The sequence below is a fragment of the Colias eurytheme genome, chromosome 8 (assembly GCF_061535395.1).
Source record: "Colias eurytheme isolate Ceu_HAF_F1 chromosome 8, ilColEury1 Martin Lab GWU primary, whole genome shotgun sequence".
Classification (NCBI taxonomy): domain Eukaryota; kingdom Metazoa; phylum Arthropoda; class Insecta; order Lepidoptera; family Pieridae; genus Colias; species Colias eurytheme.
This window is the reverse complement of record NC_142987.1, coordinates 5,677,301-5,694,847: the sequence shown is the minus strand read 5'-3', so window position 1 is coordinate 5,694,847 and position 17,547 is coordinate 5,677,301. Positions and strand designations below refer to the sequence as shown.

Below are 17,547 nucleotides of genomic sequence, written 5' to 3'. Positions count from 1 at the left end.
ACCGTAAAATTGTAAGTTCCGTTAGAATTCAATCTCGCGGAAAACAATTTATGTAGAATTTAGATGATATAGATACTATTTTTATGAACTAATGAAAAGTCATTACAGTAAGTAATTATTTAAAGTAATATTTATATTTTATATTCAATTCATATCAATAAATATTTGCTATTGTTCTTTCGGCGTGATCTTTTCGCTGATAAAGGATTTTTGGGAATTTATTCTATTTATTTTCATTTATCTGGTGTGTCTATTCGAGACGAGTAAATCATATTTTTAAATTGCACAATATATTAATTTTCCCTTTATGTACTTATAAATTACTTAACTACAATAATATTATTATATATGACGACGAAGTGTCGAAGTACAATATTACATTCATGAATAATAAATGCTAATAAACACTATGACATAGTGCTATTATTGTATAATGAGCACCAATGAATCTCAGAACAACTTGAGATGCTTAGGAACAATTTCGCAAATAGCGAACGAATGCAAATCACAGACAATACACGAATGTCCAGTAAAGTACGTTGAAGAATACGAAAAGTAGAGGGAACAAGACTCGGGAGCGTTTGTCGATCCACGTTGCGATTTCTTGTGGGGTCATTTGTGTCCAGGTGTGGTGTTTCGGGGGCTCGTCGGACCCCTCGCTGCCGGAGTTGTTGTGACGTCGGCCACCAACCGCCCTGGTGACGAGGTCGTCGTAACTCTGCGTGGTTATGGTAGGCAAGTTCATGGCAGATGGGAAACTCTGAAAAATACAATGATTAAATCAGTATTAGTTTGTAGGTATTTATTTCATTTTGATCTCTTTGAAATGGAGGAAATCAATAAATTACACTGATAAGTACAACAGATAACAAAAATGTCGAGATAGGGTATCGATAATGAGCGAATTTTTAAATGCAACGAGTAACTATGGAAAACCAGCTTACGAAGAGAAGCTTATAACTAATAGCATCAATATTTTTATAAGTGTCATTTGATCAATGTGAACGTGTCATCAACACAAATATTTATTCTATAAAACAATAAAACTTACGTGTACAGTAAGGTAATTATTATAACCGGGTCCAGCCGGATCGCTGCTAGTCTCTTGTTGTAAAGAAGAGCAGGACCGTGACTTGCTGAGTTGTGGGGAAGACTGCTGTAGCTCCTTCTGTAACTCCTTGCGAGCCAGCCGCGGGGTTAATGTGCTCTTCAGTATGTATTTGCTATTTACTTTCTTCAGGCTCACTACTTTCCTAAAATTTGTATCCAACGTTTAGAAAATCACGTTAAATTTGAATTTAAATAAAATAGAACCACCAATATATATAATTGCAAAAATTAACAATATTGTCATGATTATTTTAGTTAGTAAACACCCATTAAAATTGACTTTAAAAATTGTACAAGAACAAAAACTGCGTATTTGCTAAGATATTTAAAAAAATATTAACAACGTACTTCCTGCGCCATATTGTGTTGACGAAGGCAAATTCAACTAGAGCTGAGAAGATGAAACCAATGCAACCCAGGAACCAAATTTCACTAGCTTTAATGTAGGATACTTTCGGAAGGGTCTTTGCTTGAGATGATGCAAGTGTTATGAACGATAACATCGTGCTGGTACCTAAAAGATTAAATAACATTAGAATAAATAGCAATATACATTAGTCATCTAAATAAGGAAAAAACCAGGAGTACCCAGGTAATTTACGTAATACGTTCATGTTCACAAATTAGATCATAAAGTTTAACATGTGAGTCAGGTTGGTAGGTAACTAAAGCGCTGATTCACATAAAAAGTCTCCTAAACACAATTTCTTGGTAAATGGTATCTTATGCCTATTTTCCTTAAACAGATGTAATACATAAAGTTTTGTATTCACAATCCATAAAAATGGTTTTATAGAGTACCTAATGTAATTCTAGGCGCTGAAGCATCTGCCTGCAACCAGAATGTAACCCATGACATTGCGACTATCATCATTGAGGGGATGAAATAATCCATGAGGTAGTAACCGACTTCTCGTCCCAATTTAAAGGTAAACTTCAATGCACTGTAATTGCCCGCTGAAAATAAATAATATATTAGTGATTTTTTTTTAATTACAATATATTAAAAATAAGCAACGGCACAACATACAAAATTGACATTACATCTACCTCCACCCTGTCTCATGTTAACGATGTCGCCTCGGACTACGGATTCGTTGGTCCAATAGTCAAGTAATGAATATTCTGTTAAGTGCAATTCGGAGGACAGGCGAACTGGGTTGTCCTTTTCCCACATCAGTCGTAATATCGATGCGTTATATTTCCCTGTAAAATTTAAATATTTAAGTTTCCTGAAAATTTATTTAAATTTAATAAAGATTCTAACCATAAATTGCCTATGTAAATACGTACAGCTTTCTAAATTCATGGAACACTTTTGGTCATCAAATGGGAATTTTTGAAGATTCATCCAACAGTATAGAACTGCCTGCATTCGTCGGCTGAATAGCACCTCGCCATCGGGTGCGATCGATATAAGGACGTCCTTGCTATCTGTTCCCATCAAGCTCGACGACTGTTCGTTGGACATGTACAAATGGGGTACCCATATCCGTTGTCGTAAGTCATTCTCTCCTATAATTTTCGTGCGTTCAGGAGAATACAGCGCATAAGCCAGCCTTGGATCAGTCCATCGTAGTTGTAGAAGAAAATGTAATTTGAAATTCTGTAAATTATTATGATATCAAAATTAAGAGGTATGTTTTATTTAATATTCACCTCCTTTTAGACTCCAATTGTCAAAGCTTACCAAATCATGGGCTTCAGCTGGTTGTATAAAATAAACATAAGCGCTTGCATGCACGTATACGACATCGCCTGTTTGATACGTTGGCAGTAGCAGTCTATCGTAACGACACTCATGAGCCAGTCGCGAGAGGAATTCAGACTGCGTGTATGTGTCGCCTTTCTCAAGAGCAGGACATTCAGGAACTGGCCTGAAAATAAATATAAAAATTATCAATGAAAACATAAGACAATGCTGTTATAACTTAATTATAATTACAACTATAGGTACCTATACCGGGTACCTATAATCGTTAAGTGTGCACAGGCGATTATTTCGTAACTATTACAGATATCAAAAAACTTTAAACTGATATCGAAAGTAAATTACCTAATGAGTAAAATGACAATAATAACTTTTTAAAATAAAACGGGAAATATCCATAAAAATTACATTAAACACTCCCATACATTTTGTGTTCAAAGCAAATGTTCGAAGTGACGTCCTCGTTTTGGAATACCATTGTATTTCACATCGAGCTCTATTTATAGTTACTAAATGAATTTTCATTAAAATTTGCGAAGTAATTTAAGCACAAAACCCAAAAAAGAAACAACATTTTTCATATTACATGTTTGGGATAGTCATATCTCATACTAAAGTGTTTGATGTAAAATTTTTGGATATTTCCCGTTTTATTTTTAAAAAGTTATTATGTATTGTCATTTTACTCACTAGAAAAAGGGCTTTTGATAGGTATCAGTTTAAAGTTTTTTGATATCTGCAATAGTTACGGAATAATCGCCTGTGGACACTATACGATTACACCCTGTATATCGGTCCCACTTTTATCAATTAATGCTAAAGAAAACTCTACATATAGGTGCGTACATAATAACACGTAAGAAAAACGTCATACCATCGGTAAATAAAACACTTTAATCTAAGCAACTATATGAAAAGCATACGCTACGTTTCATTATGTATTTGTAAAGCACTACAGTAATCTTAAGTCTATATAATTTTTACACAAATTTATAAACATCCTTTCTGAAAGATTTGCCGCATATGTGATATTAGTCATCCAAATAACAAGTATTTTTTTATTGTTCTGTATCATCAATCCAATGTGTGGCATGGCATTCCCTTCTAATTCACCAGAAACACAAACACAATTAACTTTATATTTTTTCTGTTTATAGAGTTAACTAATAAGTAGTAATTCATAAAAGCGGATGTTTTAAAATCCGAATTAATTCATGATGTTTAATTATGTAATCTAAACACTTTAAATCCATCTTTATATATCATGGTTAAAACTACGAAAATATATCTATTAGCTAGATAATATTATATTTTATCGCTTCTCGTAACGCCGCGCCGCGCCGGCACGAATTATGTTAGATCACGTTTGTTCTCATAATTGCTTTGTGATCCTAATTAGGTGTTAAACTCTTTCTCTTTAAGCAATATTTAATATTTATACTGCTCTTTCTGTGAATAATATAATGGTACCTACATTTACGAAGCCATGCCACAAGGTCGTTTAAAGCTATGAACACTACGACTAATATTTGCCCCTGATAACATTCGACCAAACAATTCGCTAAGTATTAACTAGATTTGCTCTGAGATTAATAGCTAATCTTTTCACCATGTGTATATCATATACATATATATAGCTTATCATATTATCATTTAGGAATATTTGAAGTCTTTCTTCTACATCCTTTGTTAAGTAAAGTTTGCTCTTTGAATGTTGTAAGATTGTATGAACTTGTAAGATTATATACCTGCAGCTAGTGACAATATTAAGCCCTATTTTTTATCTCTAGATTTTCAGTCGAATATATCTAATATGCTACCTACGAATCCTACAATTAAGGTTTACTATGTTCCTACGTAATAATTAAATTGAAATTAAAAGATGGCAATATTTTAAAAGCGTTTTAATGTTTTTTATTAACATACCTTTAGTAATATGAATTGTTTAGATCACAGATCTAAACAATTCATAATAACGATACTTATTTAAAAAAAATAATTTAATTATAGTTAAAAAGAACAAAACAAGATAATTGGAGGTAGTTAGTAGTTACGTCCTACATCAATTTTTTCTTTTTTATCGTTCGTGTTAATTCTTTAAAAAATAGAATTAAACTAAATTCTAGACCATTTTTATTAGACGATGACTAAGATTCAATGACAAAAAGATTACCTATATTAAAAGTGTGCTATAAAAGTTGCCTTTAATATTTTCTTATGATTAACACTAGGCGCTTGCACTACCGTTCTTAATTGTAATTATCATCTATGCAAATATAAACCAGTATCTTTGTTGCAGTAATTTATCATATTAAAGACCCATAATAATACAATTATTTAATTAGTAGAGTAGGTAGTTAAATCTTTATTTGCGAGTAATAAATTTTACACGCACACCTTCTAAATATAAAAATATAATAATGGAGTCGTTAAATATACTCGGGAGTCTAGGTACCTAGCCTAATTAAAATATGTACCTATAGGCTTAAAGGCTAACCTAACTTTTTATTTTTTAATAGCACCGACGATATAGCAAGGTAGTATAATACTTATCAGTTATCATATTCTGAGAATATTTTATATAGTTTAAAGTAACTTCTGAATCACTATTTAAATATGAGTCGTAACTCCTGCCTCATTTAATCTTTATTTATTTTAATTATCTTAATTACCCCTACTAGGTTAAACTATATTTAGTTAACATTCTATTTTAGAACAACACACATTGTGTTTATCCTATTGGGATTTTATGATACCTATACGTAAAATATAAAAAAAATATGCAGATAGATGCCTATATTAAAGCCACATAATCACAACATAATCAAATTAGAAAAGAAAAACAGCTTCTATGCAATTACAGTTGTGGCATGTTGCGATTCTAAATCTCATATCGTAATCTCACCTTTTAATCGTCCTTAAACTTAATACATCAATAAATTTAAACATATTGTTTATATTAGTTGTCCTTGATGAAATAAAAATGTGTGTACAAAGTACCTACGTACCTTACAAACACAATATAATTTTTATCTCGTGTACTTACTAAATCAAATGGCAACGTTTTATTAGAAGATAATCTATAATATTTATGGTTATTAAGTAATCTGTCATCATTTGTTTGTTAGGAAAAGATTTTATCTCACTAGCATAATATTACATACTACAAAATCGCGTTTCACGCGCCTAGTATAGGCAAGACTGGTAATAATTAATTAGATACTTATTTCGACTAATAAAATTAAGCTACAGCTCTTTACTATACCATAATATTTACCTTGTCTTCTCTTTAATAATAACAATTATTATAACAGTAGGTACCTAAAACAGATTAACAATTTGAAATTCTACAAAAAATCATAATTCAATTTGTATATAACAGAACTAGTAAGACTAATTTATCTTCCTTCAAAAGGGCCAAGGGGTGAAACCGCGGGGCACAGCTAGTTCAGAAAAGACATAATTTGTAACAACAAAAATAAATCAATGTCACTTTCCCGGTTCCCCGCAAATTTAGTAGATACGAGTATGTATTCATAATTTCATTAAAAATAATCTTTAAATGGTGAGTAATGGTGATTGAGCTCGATATCCTAATTAAGTAGAAAAACATATATAGGTAAATTAATATCTGTGTGGTATAATATTTGACGCACACATTAAATTTTTCTGAAAATTTCAGAATTGGTATACTTACTGATTATTATATCGACAAACTGAACTTTAGAATTTATTTATAAGTAGGTAGGTAATTATATCCTACAGCTACGTAACGTAGAGTAGCTAAGAACTCTGATTTAGTTAGTATATAACTAAAAATTAAAATATTTCGTGTACTTTATCAAAAATCTTTAAATTTTCTCTATTATGATTGTTGACAAATCGTAGTGGATAAAATGATACAATATATATTAGATAAATAGCTTATAGCATATGGACGAGAACAATGCACAATAATACACCCACATGACAATCGATTTTTGCTATCTATTTGTTATTCTGTTCACAAAACGGCGGGCGTTTTACCTTAATAACAAGGCTATTAGTGCAGGAAATTCGATTTGGAAATAGTTATTTTACATTTCATTCAGGCAACTACTCGTGAATCGTGATCCTTCCGTAGAAAGGTCGCAATCGCTTGAGCTGCGAACATACGCGTAAAATCTGCATCACAATGACCTGGCTATTTGTATAATAATATTGTAAAGAGTTTTCTTTACAATAACGTTGGTTGGTTTATGATGATGCATTCATTATGGTTTGTACCGGTTGGTTTTGCATATGTTATATACGCGGAAATGTCACATGGAATATCAATTAATACCAATTGCAATGGTTGCAGATTGTTAGAGCAATCTTTCATTAATCAAATTGGAACGTTTTATGATTGGCAACATGCTAGAAAACGTGATTTCAATATGTATGAATGTTTTTGTAGGTGATAATCATCATAATACTCAAAATAATTTATTTTTCGCTTGTTATCCTTTCAATTTTAACTGTTAATAAAAGCTCAAGCCAATTCTAATCTAATATTTTGAAATTGTTTTTTCTGCCTCTCTCTTTTTCTTAGTATAAATTTATATTTTAGTTTGACATAGAGTTCTGACGTCGACTGTGATCCAATTCTCCATTCAAAGGTAGACCGTATTTAATGTGGTATATATTTAATCTATTTTACAAGTAAAATATCAATATTTATTTTAACAATTTAGTAGACGTGAATACTCATGATCGTTGCCAAAATATTGCATTACTTATTACTACAGGAAATAAATGTTAAACTAAAAAGTAAACAGTCAGTTTTGCTAACGAAATAATAATTTACTACGCAAATACTAAATATAAATATTATATGTCTACGCATGTAGAATTGTGTATAATAAAATCACATTGCAATTATATTTAAACAAAACTACCTAAGTACTGGCTACTCACTTACTACTATTTATTATTTACTAGCTTACCGCCCGCGGCTTCGCCCGCTTTGTCTAAAACCTAATAAATTATATACTAAAACCTTCCTCCTTAATCACTTTATCTATTAAAAAAACCGGATCAAAATCCGTTGCGTAGTTTTAGAGATTTAAGCATACAAAGGGACATAGGGACAGAGAAAGTGACTTTGTTTTATACTATGTAGTGATGTCCATCTTTACTACTTATCTATCTACGTTGTTAAATTATACACAACACGTTGCTAAACATTATTAAACTGTCATAGGGTCATTTCGCCTGTTCGCGTACTAGTGCCTATTCGCGTCCATAATGCGGATATCTGATATCTCTATTAGATACCAAAGGAACTATTTATGAATATGAACTTATTTAATAATATATTAGTTTAGATTATTATCTAAATTCTTATGTAATAAAGAGGTAGTAAAAGGAACATACAAATTTATTTTGAAGGTAATAAGAATCGGTTGCAAACCGCGGCCCGCAGGCGTCTGATGCTCTGAAAATTGCTATTAGATAGTTTCAGACGATATCCTCGGATTAATTCCATCTCGCTTTTAAACTGATAAGAATGTTTCGTGTGCAGAATTAATCTGTTAATTACGTTGACTATAAGGCTTGATAACCCATTAAATTTGACAACGTAGGTACCATACCGATGTTACTGCGGTTTTATGATGAGGAAATATTTTCTCTATTCAGTGTGTAAATATGTGTATTGTTAATAATGGATGAAATTTGTTTTATACTCGCATCAAGTACCGCAGTAATAAGTTTTATCGTTGATTGTAATAGCATTCGGATAAATGATTACCTAAGACGACATTTTCAAATGAATCTTAATCTTAATACTATTATAAAGGCGAAAGTTTGTATGGATGTTTGTTACTCTTTCACGTAAAAACTACTGAACCGATTACAATGAAATTTAGCACACATATAGAGGGTAACTTGGATTAACACATAGGATAGGTTTTATCCCGGAAATCCCACGGGAACAGGAACTATGCGAGTTTTCCTTTGAAAATGCGGGCGAAGCCGCGGGCGGAAATCTAGTACCTACTGTAATAAATTTTGATTTGTACTGAATTTTAATCTACCAGAAATATTAAATTCCCAATGAAATATTTCATTTGAAATCTTGCATTATTGATTAAAATTATAGGCACTTTAAAATGCAACTAATTTATTTATGTAATTTCGATCGAATCCGCTTTTTATTCAGTATTTTTTAAATAGCTTTTTTCTTTCTGTTTCTTTATTGTGCGCCGGCTCTACCGGATGGATTCGAATGAAAATAATTGATATGAGTAGAGCCAAAACTATGATGTAATTGAAAAGGATAAGTAGAAATAGATGGAAGTGATGGAACATACAACAATCGTTGAACCAAAACCATTTATTAATCAATTGACCAACGTTGTAGGTAAATGGAATTGTTTGGAAATTTCACTAAAAATTTTTCTTTGCTTGTTACCTTTTGCCGTGGCTGCGTGGAAGAGTTCACTAATAAGTGATAAAGCCGCCAAATAATTTATACTCGTATCTTCTTCTAGTAAGTAGTCCTAAGGTTTCCTGTTTTGACAACTTTATTAAAGTGTAAATTAAATAAATAATATATTATATAAGATTTTCTAAGGTACAATTTCATCTATTATATTACAATGAATTAACTATGAGCATTCAAAATTGTATAATTGCTTATGGTTAAAAATGCTACGTATAAATACAAAATAATAATTAATAATACTAGTTCTTCCATGACATATTCCACAAACTATTAGTCATTTTAACTGGAAGTAGTAGCATTTGTTGATTAGTCCATAATTATTTATTATATTAGGAATATAAGTGGATCGATAATATCTACCTCCACAAGGGCTCTATTGACGAAATTACACGACATTAAATTAATTATAGTCGAAAGTAGTGATAAGAGATAATTAGATATGATATTATAAGACGTATGATATTATATATTTACATAAGAAGATAGATAGCTACATAATGCAATGCTACATAAACAGTAGAGTAAGTATATACCACGATACACCCGCTATTCTCTGGCTTTGTTATAATTGTGATGATTGGTGATGTTACGTGAACATAATCTGGATGGAAACTCGTTCCATTTAAGCCAATTTAAGATTAGAGTAAATTAAATAGGTACCTATCTTGTTTTGTATTTCCACGCTGCAGATGCCAGATTCCATTATGTTTATTTAATGAACAAAAACCAACAAGAGCGTCTGTAGATACGGTTCAGTAATCCCGCATTCTTTGAATTCCGTTAATAGATACAAATTATCTCGTAATCTCGTACTGACCATGTACCGACATTCATAACAAAATTAAGATCCTATTATAACACCTATAAATCAGGTGAGGTTAGGTTATTGTTCGTTATTGCTACAGCTACGCATCTACGACCTACGTTTGTAGGTATCCTACCTACGGATACCAATAGCTAATTACCATAACAACATACAAATATTATTAAAATTTAAAAGAGAAACTCTGGTGAGCATTGCCGTTTACTTTTTTACTAGCACCGTTGTAGATAATTAGTGAGATAGGAAACATTACACTGACCTTAGATCAGTTTTTGTTCGTCAAGGTGCGCTGATAATCTATAGCTAAATTGGGTCTTACTAAAATTTACCTTGTGACATCTAACCAAAGATTGATGATATGCGTAAGTAAAGGCAAAAGTAGTTAAAAGATAATAAAATCGTCTCAGGAACATACATAATACATGTTAAATCATTTTTACTTGATATTTTCCGACAAGATTATGACTAAGACCAGATTTACGATATAGTTGCATAGTCCTAAAAAATAAAAATAAAACTTTTTGCAAGTAGTTAGGAAAATTTTTCATAAACACCATATTTAGGTAACTATATACTGATAGAAAAGTTCTATTTGCTTCTAGATATTTTAGTAAGGCTAGGCATAGATTTCTTGAGTTTTCCTTATGACAAGATAGATATGCTTCCGTTCGTGACTTTGCTGGCGTGGAACCACGTATATCATCATATATCACCGAAAATGAACTATGAAGTTGAATATGCACAGAAGTTAGGTATCTTATAACTAATTTGATACATCAGAGATGCAGATCTGAAACTGCCAAAGGTCATGCTTTAACTGGAAACTGTACTTTTTACCAAACATTTTTTGTGCACCAGTTACAATCACCTTTTTCTGAAGAATACTAAAATATAACCACTAATTTACTTTCGTTTCTGTAAGCACGTCAATCATTGTATCGCTGACTCGATTTCCATTCAAAGGTCACGAACATGGCTTATCCAGTATCAAGGTGTAAAAGGAAATCTACTAAATTAGGTTAACAATTGAATGTTATCAGAATAATTTCAGTTGAAGTTGCTTACGAATGTGCAGTAAACAGACGATTACACGCTATTAAGTATCTAACCTCAACCCGTGTGATGTAATAAGGACCAAGGTATTGACCCTCATTACGTGCATTATAAATGATAGTGTAGTATATTATAAATGTTTTAAGTCCTTAGCTTTGACATAAATTGTATCAATTGTCAGTTCGAAATTGCAATTTTGTTACTAATTCTGCAGGAGAATAATGAAAAAAATTGAATATATTATTTTATGTTTACGTTGTTTGTGATAAGGAAGGAAATAGAACTTTGAAAGATATGCTACAGTATCATTAGGTATAGGATTCGGACCGTGCTCCACATGTAGGTACCACGCTAATATTGTTATCAACAGTTTAACATCACCTATCATAAAAAAATATTTGGTGGTACCAGACATGCGGAAAATACCGCACATAAATGTTGGATAGCCCGACCTCTATCGATTGGGAGAGTATGCGGTGCAGTGCCAACTGTCAAAGACGGTCACATGACGGCCCGTTCAGGGTCAAGGCAGAGCGACGATCGCCTCTCGCTAATCCGAGCAGTAATCATTTTTTTACATTGCTTACTACTGAGGAATAGAATACGCGATAGATGATAGCACGCACAATAAGTAGAAATTTTGTCGCATTTTAAAAGCTGAAGGATTTGGTTTGTTTGTTTGAACGCGCTCATGAACACATAAACCTCGGCAATCGAATTTCTTTAATTTTTTGTGTGTCTAAGGGATCACCCCACGCTATAATATATTAGGCTAATAACTGTGATTACAACCATAATTGCAAATTCTTATTTCTGTCTGATTTTCTGATTCTTGAGAAAGGATCACGGGTGGCCGAGAGCTTAGGCATTGCCACGGTACGGCGGAAGACGCGGGTTCAAATCCCGGCTCTTCATAGATTTTTTTTTATTCTTTACTTTGGACTATTGGACTATTTTCGAAATTCTTTGACAGCTGTGTGTGATTGATATAAATGTACCACGCTAGCACTCATGAGGTAATCAAAGCCACGATGTCCGATGATAGTCAAGTTAATAAAAAGATATATGTATTTTAAGTAACTATGTAGTTATTTCTGTAAATTATTTTTCTTAAAACAAGAGATAATTTTTTTTTTTTTATTGTGTGATAGGGAAGCGCTTGACCACGATCTCGCCTGATGGTAAGCTGAGATGTGGCTTATGATGGAGCGCGCTTCCCTAGAAGGTACCCGTTCACTCTTCGCTAGAAGACCCCCATATTGTACTCGTCGGGGAACACATACTCAGGAAGCATGTTCCAGTCCCTCGCGGTTCGGATGAAGAATGTCGATAAATTATATTTATTTCAGCACACAAAGTGCTACATGGGAATGTAATTTGTCACATATGTAGCAGAAACATTTTACTGAAACATTGCACCTGTTACTTGTTTCGTGGTATTATCTTGTGTAAGTACCTACTTATTGCATCTATTTAACTTTATCGTCATCATATATTGTTCGTACTAATTAGCCATTTGTTAATTACCTAAGTATTCTGATGGATAGAAATCGTGGGACTCTTATTGACATTATACATTAGTATCTATGGATATGTAGCATACCTTATCCGGGAAAATATTAAGGTTTTGTATCTAGTGATCCTTTCTTCTATTTACTACGTAGGTAGTTAATATTTGAAAAAGATAGGCGAATAAAACCTCTTTTAATTTACATCCTTTTGCAATTAGTGACACGGGTATTTACATTATTAAATGTAGATAATTAGATTTCCGCCCACGGCTTCGCTCGCGTTTTCAAGGAAAATCCGCATAGTTCCTATTCTTGTGGGATTACCGGGATAAAAAATGTAGCATTTCTATGTCTTATTCTGGGTCTTCAGCTACCTTCATACCACCAAATTTTATTGGAATCGGTTCAGTACCTAGTAGGTATTTGCGTGAAAGAGAAACAAACATCCATCCATCCTCATAAACTTTCGAATTTATAATATTAGTAGTATTAATCAATAAATAAGCTTTACCTACCAATTACATTGCCTTATACATATCTGAAATACATGTAAGAATATATTAGACTTCGTTTTTGAATATTAACTTCCACATATATTGTATGTACCTACCTCCATACTGCTGTATGAAGAAAATAATTAGTTATAATGCTTCATTAAATAAAACTTTATTAATTAGAATTTAATTTATATATTATGTAGATACTATTGATATTCATAAGTGGCATCAAATGGAACCTACTTATTATTTTAATTAACCTTGCTTAGAGTGTTCACTATAACATAGATACATAATAAAATTACGATATTAATTAGATAGGTAGTTAACTACTTTCCTTCATTATTGAAATATGTAGGTAGTAATACCATGGACTAATAGAAATAAAGTTCTTCTTATATACAGAATTATTTATATGGGCTAGTATTATATTGTCTGTACTATACGGATGAACATAAAGTCCTGTACTATGTATATTTAGTAGCTATTGCTTGGTTAATGTATTAACATATACTTATAAATTGTATCTAACACATATAATACATACCTACGACGTCATTTATATCCAAATTTGGTTATTATATACAACAAAACAAATGCCGAAAACTAAAAATAAAATAGCTAAAAAGGAAATGATTATCAGATACCGTGGATACCAAATATGTATAAATGTTTATTTTGGTATGCGTGCCGCCTGCATAACTACCTATAGGTATATAAGATAATAATAATACATATACATAGGTACCTATATAAGATTTAATAGTCCTTTATTCTGCCTGGATATAAATTGTTTTCGCTGCGCTCAGTCCGCCCCAATTCAGTGCTATGTGGGTACCACTTTGGAGATACATACTACCTAGTACCTACTACCTACTACATAGTGCCTATATTCCAAATACCATACCAAGTATTCTGATAGTAGCACAAGAAGTAGCACAAATCATAAACAAGAAAGATTTTTTTAGTTGTATTAGGTACTAGCGGTCCGCCCCGGCTTCGCCCGTGGTACATGTTTACGTTTTCTCTACATAAGAACCATCCTCGTACTTCAAGGAATATAATAAAAAAAGAATTATCGAAATCGGTTCAGCCGTTCTCGAGTTATGCGCTTACCAACACATTTTGCGATTCATTTTTATATATATATAAGATTGTATACCTACCTATAACTAATTAGTACCTAATTAACTCAAAAACGACTGTATCTATGGATTTTAAAAATTATTTTATCATTACAAAGCTACCGAAAAATATTATCAAACCGGGCGTAGTGGGGTAAGCTAGTTAGAAATTAATTAATTTCAATATGCATTCCCGACTGTGCTTTCTTCCGCGTGGTTTACGTTATCACACCGTTGCCCGAACAAACTTATAGCATAGTATCTTATACCTAGTCATTATTATTTGCTATCACGTTACAAGATAGCCTCCATTTCGTCATTCTACGTGTAGCTATAGATACTAAAATTTATCAAAATGATTTGAGCCGTTCCGGCGGATAGGTAACAAGTTACTTAGGTACTTGGTATAATATCCCACACACTCCTGCATCGTATCATTAATCATTATACGTATTTATAATTTATATGATAATAATACCTATATGAATAAAACTAACGTAATACCCTCTTTTCAAATTCGTATTCCTTTAAACAGTCCGAAGTTATAAAAATGCTCTGATTATGATAATTGCGAATTTAGTTACGCCATTGAGTTAATTGTTCAAATATTAAAAAAACTTAAAGAGTATTAACCGTCCGACAATTACGTTTCACGATCACCTTTAATCTCATTTAAGATTCTATTTTATAAAAAACTGAACCCTACCTATAAGGAAAAATGTTTTGCATTGGTCTATTCATCAGAAACGGCTTGACCGATTTTTATGAAACTTCTAAGAATGTATAATGTATATTCGGTATGTAGGACTGAATCGGTGGTAATCTATTTTTTTTTTCTTATTATATACCTTTATGTTATAAGGGTATCCTGGTAGAACAATGTTTGCCGGGGCAGCTAGCATAATTTTGATAGAATCTGCATTTAAATGTCTTCAAAGTATGGACGAAAAATATACGCCTGCTAAATAGAAATCTGCGTCGATCGAAAGTAGTTAATACAATATACTCGTTTACTGCAATTTAAATTATTGGACGAGTAGGGTAAAAGTGGGATAGATGCCGCACTAGGATAGATGCCCCATTTTCAAAAAACCTCACTCCCCAGAGTCCTGACTACGAATTAATGATTTAAATAGGAGCTCCTATCACCCCGCACCTCGTGTACGCATGAGCTGTTGTTTGGTGAAGACGTGTTTCGCTAGTGCGTGTTATAATATCGGCGGCGAACTTCACGAACACGTTAAAATTTAAAAAGGTTGATATTTGCCTTTGCATAACTTTATAAGTATTAATAAATTTCACTATATTTCTTATTATGTCTATACACTGGTTCATTAAGTACAAATCTAAGTGAAAATAGTGGCTCTTTTGTTTTTATTTAATAAAAAAACTACTGGGGCAGCTATCCTTATCAAAAAGGATAGTTGCCCCTTTTTTTTCGAGGGATAGATGCCCTTAGGGGCCTCTAAGGGCATCTATCCCTCAATACATATGTACATGTTAGTATCGATAATCACAGGTACTGTTTATATTTTTACCTGATTGCGTCAGAGGTTTTCTCTATGTTAACCGATTTTACTCGTTTAATTTGCTTTTTTTTTTGTTATGTTTACTTACTTATTAATGATCTGCCCTTATACTGATTGTAGGAGAACCACGCCACGAAAATACAAAAGAAAAGAAGGAGTGCGAGCGCAAGTATATTCTTGGACAACAGAACAACTATGTGAACTTGACATTTGCTGGTTTATCATATTAATTTTATTAGATTTTGCGTTTATAGAGTATGTCAGGCATCTATCCCACTCTGCAGGCATCTATCCTCCTTAGTATTTTCATGGTGGGGCAACTATCCAACTAGGTAGGCATCTATCCTCAAAAAAGGTGTTCTACAAAAATATTTATTACACATTATCTATAAATGATAGGATTAAAAATATATATAGTAATTCAAAACAGATAATTAACCTAGCTATATTCATACAAAGTGTTCGTATAAGATTCATGTTTTTTAAATTATGAGGCTATTTCAAAAAGTGGGGCATCTATCCCACTTTTACCCTATAAGAATATAAACCGTTAACAATCTTTGATTGGTAAAATATCTCAAAAAAAAAAAATATAATTAACAGGAGGATAAAAAGTCCAAAAAATTCAGATGATGCAATTCAAATATCTATTTTCCAATTGTAATGTATCCGAAGATGTAAACCAATACATACCTACGCACCTATTTACGTTATAATTTATATTGTTTAATAGTTAGTTTGAAAATTTGTATGGGTACCTATATAGTGACATATTTCGAATTCTGTACTTCCCGCAAGGATTTCCAAGGGTTGAAGTCCAATTGAAGTACATTCTTTATGCGATTTTCTGATAGAGTCGAGTCGAATAGCGGTTTCCCGTTATTTTTAAGTTGAAGCTTTAAAATCTACAAACCCAGTACCATTATCCGATCACACGTGTTGTCAGTGGGTACGCTATTTGGGCACTATAATATTAGGCCGTTATTGCATATATGTAAGACTTAAGAGATTGCCCATTGTTCTCTTTTAAATGAAATGTAGATATGTTATAAGTATACAAAGCAAGAATTAGATATGAAATATGCGTCTGCGCAAATTTTCGAAATTAATCAAATAAAATAAAATTATATTGAGAGGCTCTATTATTAGTATCCACCGACTGCTTTTTTAACAAATAAAATATTATTTTATACTGTCCCGGCTACCGTTGCTCTGCCTTATTCTTATCGCTATAAGGTATGGAAAATAGATGTTGCCCGATTTTCAGATGTACCTAATAGGCACATAAAATTTCATGAGAATCGGTCCAGCCGTTTTGAGGAGTATGGTACCTAACATTGAGACACGAGAATTTTATATACATATATAGAGAAGATATAAAAATTGCAGTAAGAAGATATAGTATAATGAGAGGACATTATTCGAAATTCAAAATGAAAACTTACGTTGACTTTTGTCCTAATGCACTACTGGAAATTAATATACACAATAAAACTTTATAAATTATCATGATTATTTTAATTCATTTAAACACTATTAAAGAAAATCAATGCGCGCGGTTCGCGGACCGTGCGCTTCGCTTGATCGATTAACCACTACTGTAAAAGGATGGAGGCTGTTTTTACTGATAATGAGAAGGCTGCGCGTACGCCAAAGATGTTAAATACGTATGAGCTTTTGCATACAATGAGAGCTCATTGATATTTTGCAGACAAATAAA

The 17,547-nt window shown here is 32.2% G+C and overlaps 1 protein-coding gene across 2 annotated transcripts; it reads right to left on the bottom strand.

Moving 5' to 3' along the window:
• Window positions 1–19: 19 nt before the first annotated feature.
• Window positions 20–17,538, bottom strand: LOC149906513 (pH-sensitive chloride channel 2-like). Of its 2 annotated transcripts, none has more exons than XM_090104628.1 (8): window positions 17,273–17,538; window positions 2,801–2,987; window positions 2,404–2,716; window positions 2,155–2,316; window positions 1,912–2,067; window positions 1,459–1,624; window positions 1,052–1,253; window positions 20–760 (listed from the first exon to the last, which is right to left on the bottom strand). In XM_090104628.1, the coding sequence occupies exons 1-8, from the start codon at window positions 17,335–17,337 to the stop codon at window positions 506–508; spliced, it is 1,506 nt and encodes a 501-aa protein (XP_089960754.1). In that variant the 5' UTR covers window positions 17,338–17,538; the 3' UTR covers window positions 20–505. The 2 variants fall into 2 exon arrangements, with proteins under 2 accessions (XP_089960754.1, XP_089960755.1); XM_090104629.1 differs by having other exon boundaries at window positions 2,161–2,316.
• Between the last annotated feature and the right edge of the window lie 9 nt (window positions 17,539–17,547).